The sequence below is a fragment of the Eumetopias jubatus genome, unplaced genomic scaffold (assembly GCF_037043125.1).
Source record: "Eumetopias jubatus isolate StellerSeaLion01/CBP00866 unplaced genomic scaffold, mEumJub1_p1.0 scaffold_8, whole genome shotgun sequence".
Classification (NCBI taxonomy): Eukaryota; Metazoa; Chordata; class Mammalia; order Carnivora; family Otariidae; genus Eumetopias; species Eumetopias jubatus.
Genome location: NW_028274814.1, coordinates 92,895,998 through 92,921,904, shown reverse-complemented (window position 1 = coordinate 92,921,904; position 25,907 = coordinate 92,895,998). Strand labels below are relative to the sequence as shown.

Below are 25,907 nucleotides of genomic sequence, written 5' to 3'. Positions count from 1 at the left end.
ACATAGGGAATAAATTATATTTCTACTTGTCTTTGCGACCATGATACTGACTATGGCTACCAGATGCCACTGTCAGTTATCATTCATGAGGGTGCATTTGCTCAATATGCTAACACCCACTATAGCCCCCTGCCTTCTAGATGTTCTCTATGACCCACAAATATGATAGAAACTGTCCTGAATCTGTCTTCATGAAGTCAGGAGGTCAGGCATTTTTGTAAGGACCCTCTGGTTTACTTTAAGATGACTGAAGAATTTTCTACTGTGAATTCTCAGAAGCAGATTGAGATCAAACTTTTCATACAAATTTCCTTTAGAAACATACCAATATCCAGCATCTTCTCTCTGTAGATTCTATTTCTCATCACCTGAAGGTGTTGTGTTGGTAGTAAAATAGGAAATAGAAAAGCCAGAAGTTTTTCATCTGATCTCTATGAGGGCATTACTACCCGGCATTAATCCTGCTCAAAATCACTGTAGCATCTAATGGAGTAATTCACAACAAACATCAAATGACTGCTGAACAGACCACACCTCCTACAGAATTATTTTATTTTAAAACAAGTAAAATGCAAAGAACCGTTCCAAAATTCTTCCCTCAATCTCTTTACTTTTCCTGCCTCTGAACGTCCTTTCTTTGTAATGTTATCATCTAGTCCGACAATTGCCACCATCTTTATTTGGGCAGCTCCCCACCTGTTAGCTATAACATAAAGTCCAAAGTCTTTATTCCGAGACTCAGGCTGGGCCCAAGCTTTTCCTCACCTACCTTTCTAGGTTTGTTTTTTGTTGTATCCCTGGAAAACCCTGTGCTTCATCAGCCACACTGGATATTTAATCATTTGTGAACAATGTTTTACCATTTTTGTGTGTTTCCTCATGACTTTCATCCCACCTGTACGGTGTAGTGATTAAAAGGACTCAGGTTTGATTCCTGGCTCTGCAACTTACTAGGTGTGTCACCTTTCTAAGCCTCGGTTTCCCCATTTGTAAAATGAGGATGAATCAAGGGCGCCTGGGTGGCTCAGTCATTAAGCATCTGCCTTCGGCTCAGGTCATGATCCCAGGGTCCTGGGATCAAGCCCCGCATCGGGCTCCCTGCTCCGCGGGAAGCCTGCTTCTCCCTCTCCCACTCCCCCTGCTTGTGTTCCCTCTCTCGCTATTTCTCTCTGTCAAATAAATAAATAAAATCTTTAAAAAAAAATGAGGATTAATCATAGCAGCTCGTTCCAATGGTTATTGTGGTGATTCAAGTTGTTAATACATTTTTTAAATTTTATTTCATTACGTTAATCACCATCCATACATATACCCCTGGCACACATAGAAATAAAAAGTCTGCTTTCATTATTGTTATTATTTTTGTTGTTCTGTGAGCTTTCCCACTCAAGTACAACCTTTCAACTCTACTTCTATTTCTTGAAGCTAGACCTAGCAAATCCAGCCCGCAGCAATCCCTCTGCCATCCTAACTTCTATGATATCTTTTTCATGCACCTCTTTATAGTCTTTATGCCACGGAGTAGAGTAGTGTAGTTGTCTATGTGTGTGACCGTCTTCTCTTCTATGGGACTGAAAGCTCCTTGAGGGCGGGGGCTATTTCATACCCACATTGTATCCTCCGCTCTGTCTTATTTATCTCTTGGTTGACTGAACATATGAATGAACAAATAAACAAGGAGTAATTCACGTTAAGCCTGCCTTTCCCGTCAATTTAATAATATCCAAAATAACTTCTCTTGTGTGGAGAACACTTTTAGTCTACAGGGCACTTCACAACCCCTATCCTCTCTGATCCTCCTATTACCTCTATTAAGCCATGTTTTTTGAGAAAGCCTGAAAGGATTATATTGACCATGGGAGTCTGACGCTTTCTGATTAATGCAAGATTCTACACGACTTCTACAATAATAGGTCAGTGCTCACTAAGCTAGTAAACTCATTTGCAATTTAAGTGGACAAATCAAAACACAGGCTTCATGATCATCGCACATTTAATGTTTAATGCTGAAGAAATATTTACATTTATAGAATATTAGGAACTTTGCAGTTAATGTTTGCATATCGTAAGCAACTTTTTTTTTTTAAGATTTTATTTATTTGTTTGACAGAGAGAGACCCAGCGAGAGAGGGAACACAAGCAGGGGGAGTGGGAGAGGGAGAAGCAGGCTTCCCGCGGAGCAGGGAGCCCGATGCGGGGCTCGATTCCAGGACCCAGGGATCACGACCTGAGCCGAAGGCAGACGCTTAGCGACTGAGCCACCCAGGCGCCCCCATAAGCAACTTTTTGTTCCTTCTCAGGGAACACACATGAGACTTACCTTAAATAAGGCCTTTCCCCAAGGGCACTGCTGTTTTTTACAGAGCTCCTGTAGCCACAGACTAAATATTCCTAATCTTCTCTTCCTTGTGGTACAAAGAAAGAATCCTTCATTCCAGGTTTCTCATCACCTTTTGGTGGGACCTATAGGTTCAAGACTAAATCAAGGATGTTAGAGTTATCATTGTTGTTTTTATATGCCTTGCATTGTAGGAAATGAAGGATTTAGGCTGTTTTAAAAATTAGAAATCTAACACACATTATTTGCCTGGATGACATGGTTTATAAGTATCAAAGTCAAAATTCAGGCCTTTAACATCATATCTGATGCTAATGCTGTTCTTAGCAAATTATAGTAATACTAACTGCCATTTACTAAGTACGTACTCTGTTCAGGGCATTTTATAAACATTATTTCATTATGTTCTTACCTTCGGTATGTATCCCCACTTCAAGAAACAGAGAAAATAAAATAATTTGCCTAGGTAGAGTGTAACAGAGCCAGAATTCAAACTGTTAACGTCTGATTCCAGAACTTTGCTTAAAGCCATTTAACCAACAGAGCAGTCTTAATGCCACATTTATATGATAATTCCTAAAGCTCAATGTTGAGAACTGAACTTGACTTCTGTCCCTGGCCTGTTCCCCCATCTTCCACATCTCAGGTGGTGGTGCCTCCAGCCGAGCGAGTTCTCAAACCAGAGCCCTGGCTCATCCTTCATTTTCCCTCACCCTGCTTCCACCCAGCTGGTTCTTCTCCCTGCCATCACCTGGCTTGCTCCATTTAGCTTTCCACGCACCTGTCCTTGCCTTTCACTCATAGATGCAGTGAGTCCTCTACATCTTGTCCTTTCTCTGTCAGTCACTTCTCGGCTCCTCTATCTCCTCTTCCTCCCCGACTCGCACTCAGATCTGTGCTCCTACGGAAGCCCCAGAGACCTTTAACTCTTATGGCCCCTTAACTCGATGTGGCCCCACTACATTTCCAATAAAGTTAAACTCTGTGCTGTGCCTATGAATCCCTGTAAGCTCTGTCCCAGAGCTGCCCGCCATCTCTACTTTCCATGGTTTCCCAGAAGCTCTCTTCTCTTGGAGTCCCAGGGCCCTTTTTTTAAACCCCTCCCCCATACCAGGCTCCCATCCTCAGGGACTTTGCAAGTTCTGTTCCCACTGCCTCGGAAGTGATTCCCCTGCCCTTGCGCATGAACACATTCTTTACCCAACTATTTCGTACATAGACTTTAATGTCTCAGCTTCGGTGTCACTTCCTCAGAGAAAAGTTCCCTGGCACCCTCTTTCAATTAGGTCTCCTTGTTTTACTTGCCCAGAGAACCCTTACTTTCCCTTCACAGTAATTATCACCATTGTAATGCTAATTTGTTGCTGAGCTAATCTGCTGTCTCCTTCAGGACACTGTAGGCACCAAAAGGGCAGGGACAGGGGCGGTATGTATTTTTCACCACTGTATGCACAGTATATGCATGAAGCCCAAAGAAAGGGCACATTAAATATTTGTTGAATGAATGAAATACAAAGAGCTTAAGGACAGTGCATCTACTGTATTTCACTAAATTGAGAATAAATATTTACTCATCTCTGAAGAACTCCAAAGGTAATAGTAAAAGATGCAATAGTCTTAAGTAACCAACTCATATTCCTATTCTAATATTCTTACTCATTCTTCTCTTCCTTCCCCTTTCTTTCCCTTTCTCTTTTGTCTCCTTCTTTCCCCCCTCCTCTTCTCCTCCCTGCCCTCCCCTTCCCTTACCACCACCCTCCCTCTCTTTCCCTTCCCTTCCCTTCAAGAAACACTTCCTCCTAATGAATCCCAGAGAGCCACTTGGAAAGCTTTTTGGTGACTCACTGGACCATACCCGCAGTTGATTTTTTGCCCATTTTTCATTAACTATTTTCAGTGATTCCGTAACACCATAGCTCTAGAGTCTAACAGTAAACATTCATCTGGAGATCAAGACTTTTAGGGAATATATCAGTCTCCCCCAAGATTAGGCGCACTAAGTCTACAAGCAACAAGTTATTTCTCTACAGTTCTTTGAAGATTGGGAAGTGCTGGGATCAGAGTACAAAGTGGCCTGTAGCCCCCTGTGTCCAGCCCTCCTATTTTAGAAGATCCTTGTTTTTAACAAAGTAGCAAATATGAGTCTTCATGATCAAAGTTCCTAATTCCATAGCTTCTGCGAGTTGACCTGCTACGGGGTCTTGGATGGTTGAAAGCTCGGCGTTCTGCATTTGAGGTCATTTGAGGATCCGCAGCCTCTTATAATTATAGCTGTTGCTATTAAGTGAGAATGTAAATCTGGTGTATCATCCATACGCACTGTCCAGACTCTGTCATATTCCATACCTTCCACAGAGGCCTGAGCCGTAATTACAGACACCAGTAAAAGGAAGATGCTCTCAGACACCCCCAGGTGTGATTCCAGATAAGCATCACATACTTGAACAAGCAAGCTTTTGAGCCCTGACATGTTGGGCTCATCGGAGCCTTTCATCCTGGCATGTTTAAGTTTGTGACTATTAAGAGGTTAAAAAAAAAAAAATACTACTAAGCCACACACATTCTCTCTCTCAGAGAGGAGGGAGCAGTGGTTATCATTAATTCACAAGAACTGGGTCAAGTACTCCAGCAATGTTTCGGCAGCACACGTGGAAAATCTCACCGGCCTTTTTGCCTTATGCACTTGAGTTCCTGGCTGTTGGTTGCCTCCTTCTTAGGACCCCTTTCAAATTTTGCTACAGACTCTATCTGAGATGTCTCACACTGTGGGAACGTGCTTTGGGCTACTCTGGGATCTCTTACTTCTCAGATATGATTTCCTTACTTGAATGCATCTGTTGAGTCCCTTAAGGGATAGTTTTGTGCTGAGTGGGGCATTTGCCTTGCAGAATCTGCTTCACCTGAGCCTTCCTAGCCAAACAGAATTGCAGTAGAAGTTTGGCAGCCTGACTCGCAGAGTTCTCGAACTCGGGAGGGCATGTGGGAGCCTAAGGTCAGTTTTAGTGTGGTCATTCAAGCTGAAGCTATCATTTGGCGGATATACTAAATATCCCATCTGTGGAAAAAATGAAAATTAATTTAATTTTCATAATTGTATAGTTCAGAGACTCCATGTGTGTGTTTCTTGAGTACCTTGTCCAAGATAAGGATTCATTAGTTATAGGGTATAAAACTAAGTCCATAGCAGTGTAGATAATCTGAAATTGCAGAGAGAGGAGTACTGAAATCATTTACAGCACTTAAAGCTAAGTAAGTGGGAAGACACATGAAAATCTAACGATATAGTAGAATACTGCCCAGCTCTGTCATCCTGCCCCTCCTTGCTCTTCTGTTAAAACTTTCTCTTAACAACAGCACTGCATCACTGCATTGTACATTAGACAAACACTTAAGTTCTGGGGGCATATAAATAATAATTTCATTTACTGATGTAAGAGTTTTTCTTCTCTTTTTTCTGCAGCTAAGTAAAGAAAGTAATTCTTCACATCAACTAGGAGGTTAATTAAGCAGCATAGATGACATCAGCCTGTCCTGGGTTTATCCCAGGAAGTAGCAAAGAAGGAGAGAACTAATAATGTGTGTGGTTAATTTCTGCTGAGCACTGTGCACAGTACTTTACCTATTTTATCAATCCTAATTGTCACAGCAATCTTGTGACATATAAATCATTATCCTTATTTTTCATAATTGAAGTAATTGTCTTGAAGAGGTTACATTTCCTGCCCAAGTTCACACAGACAATACTGTGTGAAACCTAGGATTAAAACCAGATTGACCTCACAGATCTGATTATGTGCCCACAGAAGACTGACAGTCATTATAGCCAATGTATAAAACAGTAAATATTTTTTTAAAAGATTTTATTTATTCATTTGAGACACGGAGAGAGAGAGAGAGCATAAGCAGGGGGAGAGGGAGAAGCAGGCTCCCCACTGAGCCAGGAGCCTGACGTGGGGCTCTATCCCAGGACCCTGGGATCATGACCTGAGCCAAAGGCAGACGCTTAACCATCTGAGCCACCCAGGCGCCCCTGAAACAGTAAATATTTTAAGTATGGATGAAAGCTTTGAAAGAAGCAGAAAAACTAATGAAATGCATCTTTATATATTCTAAACCTAACTTCTGAAGTTGAAATGTAAACACTCAGTTAATATTCATTCAAAAATAAAAGCCTTACAGGGAATATTTAAAAATAAAAGTGAAATCTTATTATTTAAAATATAATTATTTTAGGGGTGCCTGGGTGGCTGACTCAATTGGTTGAGCTTTATCGGACTCTTGGTTTCAGCTCAGGTCATGATCTCAAGGTTGTGAGAGCCAGCCCCTGGTCCCGCTCTGTGCTTAGTGCGGAGTGTTTTTGAGATTCTCTGCCTCTCCCTCTCCCTCTGCCCCTCTCCATGCTCACTCTCTCTCTCTCTGTCTCTCTCTAAAGTAAGTAAGTAAATTAATTCTTTTAAAAAATAATAAAATATAATCATTTTAGCCCTAAGTGCATTATTGAGAAAAAAAATCCCAGAGCATCAAATATTTAACATTAAGCACCTAAGAGAGTTCTGAGTAAGAGGAAGAAAGTGAGACAGTGAATTAATTATCTACCAGTGTTTAATCATTCAAGCATTTTTATTGATATGAATTATTGTAAAGCTACTCAGACTGAGAAAGTGGGACATAGAAATCCAGGAATCCTTGTACCTGCTTTTTCTTTGGTCTCTTAATGGCTCGTGCATACCCAGAGACATCTTCACAGATTCCCAAGTACTACTGCATCTGCAGCCCAAATCTCCACAACAAACCAGAAGTGTTAGGATCTAGCTTGTCTCCAAAGACAGGAGAGCAATAGGTAGTCCCAGAAAAGGAACATGAGTATTCCTTTTCTGCATTCAGTTCCTAACATAATAAAAATATCATGAATGATATTATAACACCATCATCTAAGTCAGGGTTCCATAGTGAAGGATTTAAAATGGAACAGTTTGTTAGCTCTTGCCCTTTGGCAAAGGTTTTTGTCTTCCTTAATTCTACAGTCATGTGCAAAATGTGCTTGGACTCTATAGATTCTCAAGTTCACGGCAGAACTACTTGGCTCTTCTTTCTGCTGTGTTTAGGGAAGTTTTCTGCTTTCATCTTTTGAAATATTTCAGGAGTTGTTCCAATTTCTCTAAATAGTAGTATATCTTAGAGTAGCATAAAAGGCTATTTGTCACCTTCAAATGCCCTCTCTGGTCAAGAAACGGATGCCTATAGAAGACCTATCTAACTGTATAAGTGAAAAGATGATGTTCAAAACATACTTCTGAAGACATATAAGGCTTCCTGGAGTTGGTACTCCCCAAAGTTAACGTGCCACAATTAAATCTCAGCAGCATCTGCTTGGACCACTATCCAATGCTGGAATCCCTTCAGAACCTTCCTTACCAAGCTCTATTTGAACACTTCTTCTTTTCTTTTTTTTTTTTTTCTCAGAGAGAGAGAGAGAGCGAGAAAGAGCATGAGCAGTGGGGAGAGACAGAGGGAAAGGGAGAAGCAGACTCCCCACTAAGCAGGGAGGCCGACATGTGCCTCCATCCCAGGACCTGGAGGAGATCATGACCCTAGCTGAAGACAGTCACTTAACTGACTGAGCCACTCAGGCGCCCCTATTTGAACACTTCTTTTTTTTTTTTTTTATGTTCAATACTAATAGCAGATGACTTCCTGCCAAAGCCTAAAGCAGGAGTCCTCCTCCCTTAATGCACAATGGAATTACCTGGAGAGCATTTAAAATGACCATCCCATCCCAGAGGGTTGTTGTGACAAAGAGAACACTATGATATATATGAAAGCACTTTGTAAACTGTAACTCACAGCAAAAATGGAAGGCATATCATCGTTCATACTATTAAATAATAATTTCTAAATATTCACCTATCATTCCAACCTGTCTAAACTTTTTTAGATCTGACATCCAACTTATTTTCTCTTTTTTCCAGCTATGTCAAACTTTTCTAATTAGAAATTTTATTTATTTATGATTAATAAATCAGTATTTATTAAGGACCCATCAGCTTCAAAACAATAGACTCTGTGCTTATTATTCCTATCCAGTAGTCACCATTGGCCCAAGCTAAGGCAGGGGTGGGAGTGGGGCACTGTTGGTGTGCTGGTCAGATATCGTTTGCTTCTTCATTGACAAGGCATTATGGTTTTAATACATGATGGTCAAGTTTTTCCCTTTTTTATCTAGCCATGTCTTTTTTTTTAAGATTTTATTTATTTATTTGAGAGAGAGAGAGAGAGAGCGCACATGAGAGAGGAGAGGGTCAGAGGGAGAAGCGACTCCCCGCCAAGCAGGGAGCCTGATGCGGGACTCGATCCCGGGACTCCGGGACCATGACCCGAGCCGAAGGCAGACGCTCAACCAACTGAGCCACCCAGGCGCCCTAGCCATGTCTTTAGGTATGCACATTTGCCCAGCATTGCTTTCTTTAAATACTGTCTTTACCCCCTATAAAAACTCAAGGCAGTCAGAAATATAGATGCTTTAAATATTTCTAAGTATATTTTTGGCACCGTACAAGGAAATTGGCTTTTAGGATGTCTGTGTGGTTGGTATTTATTTGTCTTATTTCAGATCTGGTTCCTAGGGAACTAGGATACCTTTTTTTTTTTTTTTTTAACTGTATACATAAAGCCAAATCTAGCACAGGATGCCGGAGAGGGTCCGTATCTTGCTATTGAGCCTTTCGCTCTTCCTGACTGTTCCTGTTAAGTCTTGGGAGGTTAAGAATCCTGAGTAGTAGGAATTCTTTTTCAGGCTGGCAGACACTTATTCCTACTTTTAAATAGTTTCTCTACCTCAGCAGAATCTGATGGAGATTCATCCCATTTTTTGTGTGGATCATTTATCCAGCTCAGAAAACCTGACAGTGACTATTTTTAGACTGAGGAGGAATCAGACTTTCTGGAGAATGATGATAAGGAATATGATGATTACCCAGTAGCCATGTGTAAATGCCAAATGTTTTTAACAGTCAGGGCAAAGAATGTTTCACTTTGTGGCAAATCTTTCTACTTTCCCATTGGCGTTGGTCACTTCGATGCCAGATTCATTTGGCTATTTACACTTTTTAAAGCAAATAGGACATAAAGTTTGTGAGTTTCCCGAAATCTTGCTCCTGGTAGAATTATGCCCATTTTTTAAAAATTTTTAAAAAAAAAATTAAAAAAAAAAATTTTAAAAAAAGTTTTTTATTTATTTGACAGGGAGAGAGAGAGAGAGAAAAAAAAAAAGAGCACAAGCAGGAGGAGCAGGGAAAGGGAGAGAGAGAAGCAGGCTCCCCGCTGAGCAAGGAACCTTGATGTGGGGCTTGATCCCCGGACCCTGGGATCATGACCTGAGCTGAAGGCAGCTGCTTAACCAACTGAGGTCCATTTTTAAAAAGTCATCACATTGGTACTGACAGTGGAAATGGAGCCTTCTGGAGTTTGTGCCCTTAAGAGACATGGCCTTGTCTACAATGTGTGCCCCAACTCACTAGGAGCTCAGAAATTATTTTAAGAAATTTTGTGACCTGATTTTTCTCATTCTCTGTTTTAAAAGTTTAAAAACGCTTTATTATTTATCTATATAGGATAAGATTAGAGCCTGAGAAATTGAAGTTGGAAGACTTTTGTTAGTATCCTACAAAACACATTTAAATATCTATAAGTAATATGTCAGCCTATAAAATTTAATACTGAAACCTGCCATGTAAATCCTATGATTATTTCATATAGTATTACTCCCTTAGCCAGGGGCCTAACCTCCTTCCTTTATTTAGCTACTGGGTTCTAGTTTCCCCTGAACTAAATCCGTGGTGAAACATCACTCTACAAAGGGCCAAGAAAACCCAAGGCAGTCTGGAAGAAGAGCAACAAAATCAGAGTACTGATACTACCATATGTCAAGATCTGTTAAAAAGCTAAAGTAATTAAGACAGTGTGGTACTGGTGTAAGAAGGACAAATTGACCAATGTGACAGAAAAGAGTGTCCAGAAACAGAACTATACATATAGTCACCTAGTTTATGACACAGGTGACATTGCAATGCAGTGAGGAAAGAGTGGTTTTTTTCAAATAATGATGATGGGTCAGTTATATCCATGTGGAAAAAATATATCGTGACCCTGCCCCATACCATACAGATGGATTCGCTATCTACATGTGAAAATTAAATAATAAAGCCCATAGAAAATATATGGGATAACATCATCACGACTTCATAGTAAGCAGAGATTTCTTAAAGAGAACACAGAAAGCACCATAAAAGAAAAAAAGAATAATTAAGAACTTCTCTTCATTAAAAGGCACCATTAAAAGTCTGAAATGGTAAGCCGCAGAGGGGAAAAATATATTTGCAAACCATGTATCCAATAAAGGACTCATATCAGAATATGCTATTTTTAAATTCCCACAAGTCAATAAGCCAGACACCCTAATGGAAATTTGGGAGGAAAGACTTGAGCAGACACTTTATAAAAAAAGTTATCAAAGTGGCCAATAAGCCAGGAAAGGTGACTCAACACTTTAGTCATCAGGTAGATGCAAATGGAAGCCACAGTGTGGTACCACCACCACACCTACCTGAATGGCCACAGTGGAAAAGACTGACCACAGCACGAGGTGACAAAGATGTAGAACAACTGGAACTCTCATTCGCTGCTGGTTAGAAGGTAAATATATACAACTCTTCTGGAAAACTCTTTGATGGTATCTACCTGAGTTGACATATTCATACGCTACAGCCCAACAGTTCACTTGTAGCTATGACTACCACAGAAATGCATTCCTGTGTTCACCAAAAGACACAGTAGAATGTTCATAGCAGCAATATTTGTAACAGCCCCAAACCTAAATAGTAGAATGGATAAACTATGGCATATTCACCCAATGGAATATTATATAGCAATGAGAATGAATGACCTAAAATTACTCCCAGCAATATGCATGAATCTCACTAACATAATATTGAGCAGAAAAAGCCAGAATCAGAAGAGTAGAAACTGGGTCTGTTTTTTAAAAGTACAAAAATAAGCAATACTGACCAATGCTGATAGAAGTCAAGATAGTGGTTACCTGTGGGACCAGGGAGTGATTTAAAGGAATAGACAGTGGGGGGGATTCTTTGAGGCTGGTACTGTTCTATTTCTGGATCTGGGTATGGGTACACAGTTGTGTCCAGTTTATGGAAAGTTATCAAGAGGCTAATTTATGATTTATGCATTTCTCTGTATGTTTGTTATACATCAATAACAAGTTTACAAAACACTATAAGCCAATAAGCAAAATACAAAAAATATCAGTCATGTAAAATGTGGAGTAGGGGGCCAAGATAGTCCAAAGGTAATAAAATTCCCAGGGTGAGCTGCTACAGAGAACAAAAGTCAATCAGCAACCACACTTTGGCCAAATTCAAGTTAACGTAAGACATATTATTGAGTTTCACTTTGGACTCTTCCTACAGTACAGTAACTATGCAAGCTGTCTCCTTTAACTCCCTAGGAAAAACTTAGGATTTAAGATAAAGCTCATTTGAACATGGAAGTTACACTCTGTTGTATTGGGAATATTTCCCAAGCAGTGTATTCCAGTAAGCAAAAATAAATTGGCAACTTTTTTTGAAGTTAAAAAAATTCTTATTAGAGTTTAGCTCATCTGAAAGAGATTGAAATTATTAGTAGCATTATTTGAGTAGGCTATCACTGATAAAAATACTTTTAACTAATGAGTAAATTGAAAAGCACCCCAAAGGTACTTTTTATCGGAATGAATGTAACGCAGGCAAAGCTAATAGTACCATGCAGTCTTTCTGCCACCCTGGGAGGTTCTAATCAAGCCTTGTGCTCTGATTGAAATGCAGGGCTCAGAGTGGGAAAACTGATGAACAAAATAAAAAATCCAGAGTGTTTCCCATGCAAACAGTCATCAGCGTATCTTACGTAATTATGTAGCCCATAAATCAACACAGCATGCAAGGGCCTCAGCCATAGTATAAATATCTTAGTGACTGAGCCGTCTCTAGCCATGAATAATTTATATCTGCATGATCCGTTTTTCTCAACCATGCTTCACTTAGGCAGGACAAACTAATCTTCTGTCAGGGGATGGGCTCTTGATTATTTCTTCCTGATTTTTCTTCTGTTTATTTTTCTCATTTTGACACACTCCATTTTTCCCTCTTGCACTTTCTTAAATAAGGGTGCTTCATTCATCCACCCTGTCTGCTTGCTTTTCCTTTTGCTATGCATCTTCTTAGACATCTTGGAATAAAGCCAGGGCTTTTGGACTCCTACTTTTCATAAGGCTTTCTGTAAATGGAATTAGGTGGCAACCAGGGAAATAGGCTTAATACCACAAGGCAGTCAGTACGAGCTTCTCGTTGCTGTTGTGGGGAAACATTTATTACGGAAAGCAATTGCCTGAAAAGGCTAATGATCAATTAAACATTTGTGGATCTCCTTCTGTGATGCAGAAAGGAACTGCCACGTGGGTAATGCTGGAAAGCTTACTTGCTAAAATAGTTTTGTGTTTTCTTAGAGCCCATTAAAATAAAGGCAGCTGAGAAACATTCAGATCAAATTCTGAAAATCTTATCTAAAAAGCTTATCCCAAGCATCCCAACTCACTATGCTCGGAACTCCTCAGATCCCAGTCTGTCTCATGGTCATTGCCATTCCCGTGAAATGTACCATAGACGTTTGGTCATACCAATTGCCTTTCTACAGACGGTCCTTTTGGACAGGGAACTTTGGTCACCTTCTGCAGATCTTTTGACATATTTGAGTAATTTTCCTAGCAACTTAGAAATCACATCCTATTTGATGACCCATTATTTTTTATAAGCACATTGACCCTACTACTATTAAAGAGTTCATGGGGTGGGGGGAATTGCAAGCATTGTATGTCCTGCAGTTTTAAAAAAAAAAAAAAAGGTAACTAAAAACTTCAGGAGGTTCAACAGAATCGTTTTCCATAGTGGAATCCAGGAGTACTATCCTACTGCCCCACCTTCTTGGCAAGGGATCCCCAGGGGTTACTAGAAAGGAGGGGTAATACATTTCCATCTTTGAGTCCCCAGTACACCTTCTGATGTTCCTGGCATATAGTTAGCACTTAATAAATGTATTTTTAAAATTCATTGTTTTGCAAGAATGGTGAGTTAGCCTGCAGATTTAGGAAGCTCAGTTCTGTGGGAATGTGAGGTAGGTGATCTTCTAACCTGGCAAGAATCTGGTTAGGCTTCTCATCTCCTTATAAGTACATTAATCCTGCCACTGATTCATCTGATGTCTAAAGCAAATGGATCTGGTCTCAGTCATGTATATAAAATGCCAACCAGAGTCTTCTCACAGAGGACCTTCTTGAAATGTCTGATATCCAACTTCTGTTGGAAACCCAAGTGAGGGAAAGGATTGAAATCCAGGAAAGATCCCCAGAGAAGCATCTAGTCTGTCTACCCTAGGGTCTGCCTTTAGATCAAGTTGACCACCACATTAGCTTATTCCATTATAGAAACACTATCATTGATTTGCTTTTTAATTCTATTCCTCAACCTTGATCACGGAACAGCCATTGGAAACTACCTCTGTGTCCTATTATAAAAATGTGTCGAGGATATTCCCCATTATATCAATTAGCACCATGTATATAAAATCCCACGGGAGAGATATCTTTCTCCCAGACAGAGAATCTTTATTTCCCATATAAGGACTGGAAGACTTCCCCTTTGGAATGGTGATAACTACGTGATTGACCATGTTTCCTTTATTGTCCCAGTATCCAGGAAACTCAGAGTCATATTTTTTTTAACTCAAGCAAAATTCACCTAATCTATAATTAACCACTTTAACATGTACAATTAGTAGTAGCATTTAGTACATTTGCAACATTGTGCAACCATCAGCGCTGTCTAGATGCAAAACTTAAGCAGTCACTCCCTATTCTACTCTGGCCCCAAGCCCTGGCAACTACCAATCTACTTTCTGTCTCCTCCAGTTTACCTGTAGTTCCAAGTCATTTTTGCAGTTCAGAGAATCTCTGTGTGGGCAAGGGCTTAGAATGCTAAAAGGCATTTGTAGGCTCCTTTTCTTCTTCCTGATTATTTCTTTATATTACATATTTAGTGTAAAGCAAGCAGCCTTCAGACTTTGTGGAAAGACATTGAGTGGAGATATAGACAAACAAGGATATCCTCCTTTTTACCTCTAGAGCCACTCACCACCCTTCTCCATGCTGCTGTGTGCTCTGACCTACAGGCCTGCATAATGGGCTCTCATGGCCTCAGGCTCCAACTGGGTTTAGCTAAGAGGGAATCATGGTAGGAGATGAGAGGGAGGGAGGACAGGGATGGAGAGTGTTATTCCCTGGCCTCCTTGCTATGGGTTCACTGGAGCTGGCTACATCCTTTGACGGAAGGTGCCAGCACTTCTCAGGTAGCCCTTTCCACACAGTCCTTTCTGAATCCCCATTTCACTAACAGCTCTATCCTTTGCTTCTTCAGGGCAGTGTAGGAAGGTGCTTTTTGCTTCTGGCCCCAGAGTATTGCATTATCCCTGTGGTTTCCCTCTAACCTGCCCACATCTTTCTAAATATTTTTTTTTATTAAATTCTCATCAAATTACCCTAATTTGAATGTATCCTCTGTTTCTTGTGAGGACCCTGACTCAAATAAGCATATTCTACTCTGTGGTTCTGTGTAGCTGTAGGTCAACGTGATTTGCTCAGAGTCCTCTGCAGATAAGCTGGTCTGGCAGATCCTCCTGGGGCCAGACAATGTCCTCTCCCAGACATCCAGGGCATTCACATCTCTTCATGGTTTTAAGGTGCAGGACCTTTGTGTCAATCCTTAAAAGATAGTGGTCTTTTTTAAGAGCTCGTAATCCTGGAGGTGGCTCATTTACCTGACCATTTTCAGCTGCTATAATACCCACTTTAGAGGTGGAATGACCAATGAGCTCAAGTTCTATCTGGAAGAAGGTGGCTTGCCTTTCTGCCAATGGACTCTTCCCTCATTCTTTCACTATTAAGTAAACTCACACACTTCTCAGTCTGATATTGTGAAACATTAGATGGAATTCATTATGCAGGTTTAGAATTTAGACAAAAGAAAAATCCTGTTCATCATCAACATTACCTATGTATGCACATGCCGCCTGTTACAAGAATAGCCATTGAGAGGATTTAAGCGTAGGGTTAACATGACCCCAACTACACTAGGAACTACTTCAAGCAAAAGAATATGACTTAAATTTCTGCATCATCAGTATATTTAGCATAGCACCTTGAATAAAGTAATAGGTGTTGATGCTTTCACTTGCTTCACCCACAAATACCACTGAGCACCTACTATGTACATATCATAGACTGTGGAGAACCACAGTCATGAGGAGGGCATACACAACTCCTACTGCATGGAGCTTACATTTTTATCCAAGAACAATGAATTAAATAGCTAATTAAACAACTAATTGTTGAATGACATTTATTAGAAGTGCTGTGAAGGAAAAGCACAGGGTTCAATTAATGCATTTCTCAGGAAGGTTGACGTGGTTTGCAGGGCAGGGCAGGAATCCCTGAGGAAGTGACGTTTGAGCAAAGCAGTGGTAGAGAAGTAGGGGAAGGAGAAATGGAGAGTTGGAGCATTCCAGGTAGACAGAAGGGACCAGAGGCAGGAAGGCACATGGCATTTTTGAAGAATTGAAAGAAAAGGAGGGGGCTGGAGCAGAGAGAGCAAGAGCAGAATGGTGGGAAATAGAACTGGTGAGGTAAGGAGGAGCCAGATGTAGGTCCTTGTAGATAGTGTTAAATTTTTTTACCCCACATGAACAGCCACGGAAAAGATTTAAGCATAGTGTTAACATGATGAGATATACACTTTTAAAAAAGATCACTGGCTTCGGGAAGGGGAAGGCCGTGAGAGGATGAGGGGCTATCAGATGATGGTAACGTAGACTAAAAGAGTGATTGTGGAGATGGAAAGAAAGGATGAAATTGAGAGCTGTTAGGAATTAGAGTAAAGAGGAATTGGGGAGGATGAGGAAGAGGTGGGGTTTGAGATGACTCCTAGGTTTCTGGTTTGCATGATGGAGTGTAACAGGAGTCAGTCACTGAGAGAAGGAAACATGGAGGAGAACCAGTGAAGCGTGGTGGGCTCACTATCAACTTTGCACATATTGTGTTTGTTGTGCTCACGAAACATCCAAGAGTTATTCAAGGTGGCAGCGGGAGCAATGGGAGCTCTGGGGAAGGGTATGTGCTGGACACATAACTTTAAGAGTGATCGTGGTTAAGTGAAACTGGGCTACAAAGGAGAAAGAATAGAAGGCTGAGCTCATATTCAGTAAACTGTTGTCAACAATCCCTGATCAGCCTTGTGGGGTGTGTGTGTGTGTGTGTGTGTGTGTGTGTGTGTGTGTGTGTATAAAATGCAATATTACTCAGCCATCGAAAAGAATGAAATCTTGCCATTTGCAATGACACGGATGGAACTAGAGGGCATTATGCTAAGTGAAATAAGTCAGAGAAAGACAAATACCATATGATTTCACTCATATGTGGAATTTAAGAAACAAAACATGAACATAGGGGAAGGGAAGAAAAAATAAAATAAGATAAAAATAGAGAGGGAGGCAAATCATAAGAGACTCAACTATAGGAAACAAACTGAGGGTTGCTAGAGGGGAGGTGGATGGAGGGATGGGGTAACGGTGATAGGCATTAAGGAGGGCACTTGATATAATGAGCACTGGGTGTTATATGCAACTGAGGAACCCCTAAATTCTACCCCCGAAACTAATAATACAGTATATGTTAGCTAAATAGAATTTAAATAAAATTTTTTTAAATCCCTGATCATCTTTACATGAGCTAAGCACCTTCCTCTCCTCGCTATCTTTATTTTTTTCTGTATAAGTTAGGACCTCATTATGACACACACGCAGTCTTATTAGAAAGTTAAAGTTGTGTCCTGGAAACTTCTTAATGTGAAATCTTTCTATTATATAATGAGTGTATGAAGATGGGAGACCATCCCTCAAACTCCGTCTTTAAAGGGTGTTGTTGTTATCAAAATACTTAAGAGTGTGAGGTTTTACAACCCATCTTGGTAAACCTCAGTTACCTAGAATCACTTTTCTATCTAGTAATTCACCTCTTCTACTCGTTAGGAGGACATTGAAATTTAAATTTAGCTATCACATATTGTTATAAAGTCTGTTAACCTCTAATTTTCTGATTCCCTAGGCTTTTCCTTACCTGACCTTGCTATTTCTTTGTAGAGTCATAGCTCATCAGGGCTAGAGAGCTTTTATTGAAGTCCCCTTATTTTCCAAATGAAGAAAATGAGATCTAAAGGAAATGATGGGTTGGGCTGCATGGTAAGTTGGTGGCAGAGCTAGGTAGGCATCACCCTCCCAGCTTCCAGCCCTAAGCTCAGCTTAGAAGTACATGCTTCTTCCCTTAACCATGACTGTAAATTTCTCTTCTGACTCAGAACGCTGGAGCTTTCTACTTTAAAGTTTAAAAGAAACTTGTTCACGGCACATTAGGCTCCCCCAAGTGGAAATATTGCACTTGTTTTCCCTTTGAAGTCTTACTGGGGAAAGTACTACTTAAAGAGAAACTTATTCTAGAGGTGCACCAGAGCAGTTGTGGGTGTTATCTCTCTTCTCTTCTAAATTAATGGCGGCAGAAGATCTGGTGCACTTGTCCTCTGCTTCTTTCTTCCTGCCATAAACCACTTTAATTGTATGCACATCATCTACTTCAAGAGAACCTGACACTTGTTCTAGACACACCCCATTCTCTTCAGTCTAACCCCAAGGCCCCCCTCCAAATGGGAGGATCCATAATTCAATGGTAGCAGGGCACTAACAGGCAAGTGCAAAGCTAAAGGGAATGAGGAGAGCAAGGGTCTCCTATGACCTCTTTAAAACTTTTTTTGTCAGCTACTCACATGCATTTAATGTGTAGCACTTCGCTTTTGACTTTGTGTCTGCCTCCTTTCCTACCAACAATTTCTCCTAATTGTTCCATTCTTCTAGAGCACTACAGCCTGATATAACACGTTTACCTTCATCTCTAAAGTGTTCTTAAACACTAATTAGATCCTTAAAGAACAGAAAGGAAAAAGCTTCTTGTGGGTAATCAATTCCCTACAAGTTTGCCAATATTTTTCTATGTTTCTTGATAGAAGATGTTCCTCTCATTTCTTTATACAGGGAAAAGCTTAATATTCATTCTTCACCATAACTGGAACGTTAGAACCATGCAAGAATATAATTTTTAGGACCTTGATAAATATAGGCCGGAAAAAAAGAATAACAATGTAAGAGTTTACATTTAAACAATTTCCACATATGCTGATAACCTCTTTAAAAACTCTGATCTTTAATCATGATGTAATGCTTTTAAGAAAAATGGATACGTCGTGTATACTGGGTAATGGTTGATTATGGTTTTATAAAAAATTTACATCTGCAAATACCTAGTTGTAAATAGCTGCCTCTTAGAACAACAATTCAAGAAAGATACATTGGGGGGTAGACACAAGTGAGAAGGCCTATCAGGATATAGATTTAGCTTTTAACAAAGACCCAAGCTTAAAATATTAGCTTAAATGTGATAGAAGTCTGTTTATTGGGAGAGCACCAATCTCTGGAGATAGGGTTTCAGAAACCTAAGCTTCCTCTACGTGGCTCCCTGCTCTTGTCGACATGGTTGAAGATGGGTTACCAGGGCTGGGCCCACATTGCAACAGCAACAAGGAGGAAATGAGATCAAGGAGAGCACAGCCATCATTTTTAAGAGCACGTCCAGAACAGCTCACTTCTCACTTCCACTCACCACCCATTGGCTGGAATTTGGTCACATGGCTGCACCTCACTGCAAAGGAGGCTGGGAAATGTCCTTAGCTTGGCAGCTTATTACTGAAGAAAAAAGGGAAGATGGGATACCAAGGAACAACTACCAGTTTCTGTCATTTGTAAGAGATTAAGTTATAAGTAACAGAGAAACTTTATTACTTTCATCTGTTAAGTCAAAGAAATTTAGCTTTTGACATGAGAAAACCAAGTGGAAGCATATGTGTGATTATCACCTCACAAAGCTATCTGTTATAATCCAACCAGTCAATGGGAAGTGGTTTCGGAAATTAGTCCTCCTAAAATTATTCCTTCTATTATTGTGGTGACCATTTCACAGTGTATATGAATATATGATCATCATATTGTATACCTGAAACTAAGGTAATCTGTCAATTATACCTTAATTAATTAAGTCCTTCTAAAGTTCTATAAAGATAACGTAAAGAAAAGGCCCTGCTGGGCCAGAGCCGACACAAGGGTCAACCTAAGCAAGAAGGGACCTTGCTAGGGAGCCTGCTCAAGGAAGGGGAGGACAGCAGACTTCAGAGTGTGAAGCTCGAGGCACCAGATTTTATGCACTTAGTCACAGAACTTGGACTATGAGAGTTGAGAGGTGGGCAGAACCGACTACCCTAGTGAAGAAAGGACCACTAAAACAGCCTTCAGCTCGGGTCATGATCCTGGAGTCCCGGGATCCAGCTCCAGCATCGGGCTCCCAGCTCAGCACGGAGTCTGCTTCTCCCTCTCCCTCTGCCCCTCCCCACCCTACCCCTGCTTTGTGTTCTCTCACTCGTGCCCTCTCTCTCTCTCTCTCTCTCTCTCTCTCTCAAATAAATTAATAAATAAAGTCTTAGGAAAAAAAAGAACGCACATACATGAATCCTTAGCACTGGAATACAAATGTTGTTGGCATGAATGTTCTCATCTTTACCTTATTTGAGAAATACCTTGTTTCATAGCAAACTGAAAATTGCTCTCTCCAATGGAACTTTCAGCTTCAGGAGTCATCCATACTGCCTGAGCTTCAGCAACAGGAACACAGAGTTCCTAGTTCACCGTATCTGAGCGTTGCCTCCGTGATAAAATGTACTTGGAGAAAGACAAATTTCCATTAATGAAGAGCAGTAGAAAATCAGAAAAATATTACAGAGTCTTGTAATATAGTCTTGTAAAATGCTTGAGGTCATAATATAGCAATAATAATAATAGTAATAATATTCTCTATGTATAGCACTTTGTAAATTACAAAATGCTTTAACCAGACATTGATTTCATCAAAATAAACACTAAGGAAAGGATACCATTTTGTAGGCAAGCAAGCTGACTTAGAAAGTTTTAGTAACTTGTCTGAGGTACCGTGATCAAAATATTGTGAAAAAAAGAATTAAATGCAGGTGTTTTAATTCCATGTCCAGGGCTCTTACCCGTATGACCCTTGCCTCTTCTGAACTTTAAGGGCCTTCATGAGTTTTCTCATTTATTCATGCATTCATTCAACAACTGTTTATCGCTCACCTCCTCTGGGCCGATCATTATGCCGGGCATTGAGGATGTCGTGATCAACAAGACATCATCTCTGCCTTCGCAGCCAGCTTGCAGTCTGGCAAAGGACAGAAGCATGTAATCCACACTGGCCACTGCAAAACAGTGAGGTGTGTGCCGGAACAGAAGGAATATAGTAGGCTGTAGGAGCACATGAGAAAGGGATCTCCCCAAATCATGAGTCAGGAGAGGCTTCTCAGAGGAGCTGATGTTTACACTGAGTCCCCAAGGTGAGGAGGAGTTGAAGGAATAAAGAGTGTTCCAAGCCAAAAATAAAGCCTGTGTGGTGTGAAGTCACTGCCGAGGGTGAAGTGACTCTAGATCAGGTCCAGAATAGGGAAAAACCCAAAGGACTTACAAATTCAACTTAGTGTATGCATTCCTAGTATTTGGCTACTGAGAGACTTCATCTGTTCATCCTTCTTTCCCATCCAACCATCCATCCATCCATCCATCCATCCATCCATCCATCCACAGTAGGTGCTGTTTGAAAAACTTTTATTGAGAAACCTAGTATTGCCACTAGGTGCCAAGTGTGCCAAGTGATAAAGAGGGCATAAAGATACACAAAACATTATCCCAACTAATGTGAGGCTTAAACTTTAATTGAAGAGATAAACCTGTGTACATATTACTGGATATGCAAGCTGGATAGAACAGGTGTCCTAAAAGGTGCCCTAAGAAGTTACCAGGGCCAGGGGGATGGTACCTGGAGGGAAATGTAAGTTTCAGCAATAACGTTAACAGACCAACATCAGACTGAACATTCTCCACATTTTTCATGTGTCTGTTTGCTTATTGGTTTTATTTTGTTTTGTTTTCTGAAATTTGTTCTTCCATAGATTCTGTGGCAACAGCGTCCGGGCCACTGCTAGTTGAAGTTGCCAAAACTCCTGGTGCCAGCCTTGGGGTTGCCCTAACTACCTCGATGTGCTGTAACAAACAGGTCATTGTCATAGACAAAATCAAATCTGCAAGTATTGCAGACAGGTGGGTGTTGTAGAAAGTGCCTACTTTTCAAAACTGCATGAGTGTTAAAATATATATATATTTCTATATGTATATATACACATATGTAATACTTACACATGTACACATGCATTCACACACGTACATATATGATTAAAAAAACAGCTCTCCTGCCCGTCTATACAAGTTTCATCAAGAAAACAAGTTACGGTTCTATGGCTTAAAAATTGACCTACCTTATCAGCCACCCCATAATGTTATGTTGCCTCATCCAGATGTTTGGTGTGGCCGCTAGAGATAGGAAAAAAGAAAGTCAAGCAACTGAACCAGTTTTCCTACCGTGTTCTAGGGTGATAGATTGTTTTTGGTGTAGGGTGGCCAAGCATATCTTTAGTATGCTCCCTTTAGAGAAGTCATACGTTTTCCTGAACTGTTAATTAAATCTTGCCAAAATCTTATAAAAATCTCATTCCTTTTTTCTTAAATGAGTAAAACAATATTTTTGAAATAATGCAGTCTTTAAAGAGAGGTCTTACACTGGCATAGAATGTTAATCTTAGGGTTTCACTGTCTTCAAGGGCCCCTGAAAACAGCGTTCATTCCTAGGACACAATAAAAACAAAAGTCCTTTTTCCTGAATTCTTTTTCCTGATTACTATTTTAGACTTATAAGGTAAGAAGGGTTGGGGGCAAAAAGACTACCTCTCCACCTGATAAATTATTTCCCAGCTCCTGGTAAGAAAACCCCCACTTCCATCGCTGAAGCTCTCCAAGTGCATCCACATGGAATTTTATTTTTAGATGGAAGGGACGACTTGAAATGCTTTTTTTGTCTTGAGAAGGAGACTATTCCCACTGTGGAAATTGCTCGATATACTCCGAGAGGCCCCGCCTCCCCTGCATGTTTCCAGCCTCTTTTGCAGAGGCCCTCGCCCTACATGGGAAACCTCCCACCCTGACGCAGTAACCTGCAGCAACCCCTGTAGTGGTCAGTCTACAGCTCCACTGTGGTCTTACCCTACATTCGGTTCTTTACCAGTGACGGCCATTGATCCAGGGGTATTCTCCAGTTCAATGGTGCAGGATGCTTTAATTTTCTCCCTCTGTTTTTCTCCCATTCCACAGGGGGTAACCAGTTTAAGGAGCTGTCCACTTGACTGGTACGTTGGGATGCTGACTGCTGTGTTTGCTTTTCTCAACTCATCCAGTAGCCAGTCTCTTGAGTTCAGCAAGATGTAGCAGCTAGTCCCTCCCCCACCCCCCAGCTTTCCCCTTCACTCACCACGCAGGCCTCCTTTTTGACTCTTTTGACTCCTGCATAATTTCCATCGCCATCGAGAGCTTTTGTACTAATCGATGTTTAACTCCAGAATAACAAAATAAAATATAATAAAGCACTGGTGATTTGGCAGCTCATGTGAGGGGTTCTGAAAAAGCATTAGCTGAGTCTCCCCCAGTTATTCCCACTTACACATAAAGTAGTTGTAAATGATCCCATTCCAATTATGCGAGTCACGTCTTGACGTTCTGAGTATTTACCAGCTCATACTCATAAAAACCAACAAGGAAAAATCACAGGAAAAAAACAAAAGCCAAGGGGAAAAATTGTCCTGTTCTTCTCTTCCCTCCCACTCACTTCCCTTCAACTTTTGGCACCGCCACCCCGAAATAATATATTCTTTTTTAAGAAGCACAAGAGAAAAACACTTCCTTGAGTTCTTCTGTATTTTCTACATTCCTATTCCTACACAAAGTACTTAACATTTGACAGATGGTGTTTCCTATAACACTCAAATTTTTCCTATTTTTAAGTAAATTGAAACTGTGTGAAATGTTAACTATGAAGGCCGTGAAAGTCATAGTCCAAAGAGGAAGGCACTCATCCTACTGAGTATTTGTCCTTTCCCTTTCCGTAGATGTGGTGCCCTGCACGTGGGAGACCACATCCTGTCCATCGACGGAACGAGCATGGAGTACTGTACGTTAGCAGAGGCCACCCAGTTCCTGGCCAACACCACCGACCAGGTCAAGCTTGAGATTCTGCCCCATCATCAGACCCGCCTGGCCCTGAAGGGACCTGACCATGGTGAGAGGATCCAGCTAGCTAAATCTCTGTGTCTTCCCCTCACAGTTACTGCTTCTTCAGCACAGCTAGAGGCCGGAAGACACAGAGTCTACTTCCAGCTTTATCATTTCTTTCAAAGCAGCAGGTTATCTTTGTTGGCTTTTCTTCATCTTCCAGATTGCCCCCAACCCCCAAGCCAAACGTGATTTATTTGAAATCTCAAAATTGAAGAAAGAAACATTATTTGAAACAGAATTTTCAGGCTTGTACTATTTGATTTTTTTTTTTTAAAGGCTTTGTTCCGAATTGAGTGTGGAGAGAAGGGAAAGAATTTGACTTCCTGTTCCGCATATTGAGTTTCCATTCTACTTGAAGGACAGTGAAGGCATATTGTAAAACTCTCACTTTTTTAAAAATAATTATGAAGTGGGTATTCGTGGCACACCCTTCAAATATTTGGAGAGGGGGAAAAAAAAAGTCGTAGGAAAGGTTGACTTTCTCTATATTTTTTCCATTTGCCAGAGTAGCTTTTCCCTTAGGATGGAGAACCACCTCTGTGAGCAAGTACCTTTCCTGGGAGTATCAGAATATTTGACTACATTTATTCTGTAACAGCTGTCAGCTGAGGGGACCCACATTTTTACTGTGTGGAAACTCACAGATATGTTTGCTAAGTGTTTATGTAGCCTCCACTTAGGCATCTTTAAACAAAACCTGGTACAAGATAAAGGACTTGGAACCCCAAATGACACTCCACTTGAGAGTCTTTCTTCCAACTCCTCTCTCCTTTCCCTTACGCCAAGTGCCCTCCTTTGTTATTCCTTGAAATGGATTCCTTGAAGCTTCACGAGTGCTGTCAGGGGGCCGGAGACGAGCATTTTTTTTTTTTTTTTTTTTTTGTATTTTTAGAGAAAGAGAACCATTTTCTCTGGAATTGAAATTTTGCTGTGAGGAGATCGTTTGTATTATGCATCTCCCACCTTCTGAAACGCACCGCACTTTGCCACAGTTCGGAAGAAAAAAAAAAAAAAAAAAAGAGGGACCAGATCATTTTCATACTGAATGAGTCAGCTGGATGCAACCTTTTTTAATTAAATGGAGCTTAGACAGCCTGGAGCTAATGAAAATCTCTAGTACAGCATTACCTTTATCAGATTTTAATTTGACACAATGGAGCAGAGAAGGGTTGCCGTAGAGGCAGGTTAGGGAAGGAAACTCTGCCTCCTCTGACTAGAAACGGTAAGGGGTTCATGGGAATGCACCCCGTTCCGCTCAGGAGACCCCACGGGGCACACTGGCAGAGGGGAGAGATTTCTAAAACTAAGTCTCTTCTAAACTAACCCGAAGTCATCACTGGATCTGGAGCATAGTGGGTCTAAGAATGCACACAATGTAGTGCTTTCTCAGCATGAGATTCGGCTTGATAAATTCTGCTGTCAGAGAATCAGAACTACAGAGCAGACCCTTGCAAAATGTCATTATCTTCAGCAGCCCCATCTCCCCCTTTTTACTGGCCCTGTGTACAAATCATAAGTAGTCCAAATAGTTTCCAACTCATGAAATATTAAATCTTTTTACCTGTCAAGACAATTTGAGAGGGTGAATTTATATCCTAAGATGCATGGAGACCAAGAACACATTTTTTTTTTCACTACCAAAAACCTGACGTCATTGTGATTTTTCGGAGGGGTGGAGGATGGGGGCTGGTAACTGAAGTAATTCTATCTTCCACTTTCGACCTTATCATCTACTTTGGCTGACAGTTGCACCCTCTTTCTTATCTCGCCTACAAACATCTCCCTACATTTTACATTAAAATCAGACTTGCATTTCCAAAAGGACAAAATTATTGGCTCCGAAACATAATTAAATCACAGTTAAGAAGGGAAAAGAAATACCCAAAAAATTTTATGGTGTTTATAATTCTCAAACTTCTGGGTTTTTTTATGTGGTAGAATGGTTTTACATAGTTTTACCCTTTTGCCACAAGAAAGTTCTGGTTATTTTTTTCAGGAATCCTGATGCCCGAACAGCAGCATGTCTCTCATCCCAAGGTGGATGGAGATATATTTCCCAAGTTTTACTTCCCAACAAAGTATTCACCACCACAGT

At 40.6% G+C, this 25,907-nt stretch overlaps 1 protein-coding gene across 7 annotated transcripts in view; it reads left to right on the top strand.

Annotated features, from left to right (window-relative positions):
• Positions 1 to 25,907, top strand: part of GRIP1 (glutamate receptor interacting protein 1) — a 393,897-nt gene that overhangs the window by 277,783 nt on the left and 90,207 nt on the right. For all 7 annotated transcript variants that reach the window (XM_088025633.1, XM_028111005.1, XM_088025632.1 and 4 more), the window contains exons 8-9: positions 21,604 to 21,751; positions 23,647 to 23,816. In XM_088025633.1, the coding sequence (XP_087881759.1) occupies positions 21,604 to 21,751; positions 23,647 to 23,816 (318 nt within the window). The remainder of the gene's footprint in view (positions 1 to 21,603; positions 21,752 to 23,646; positions 23,817 to 25,907) is intronic.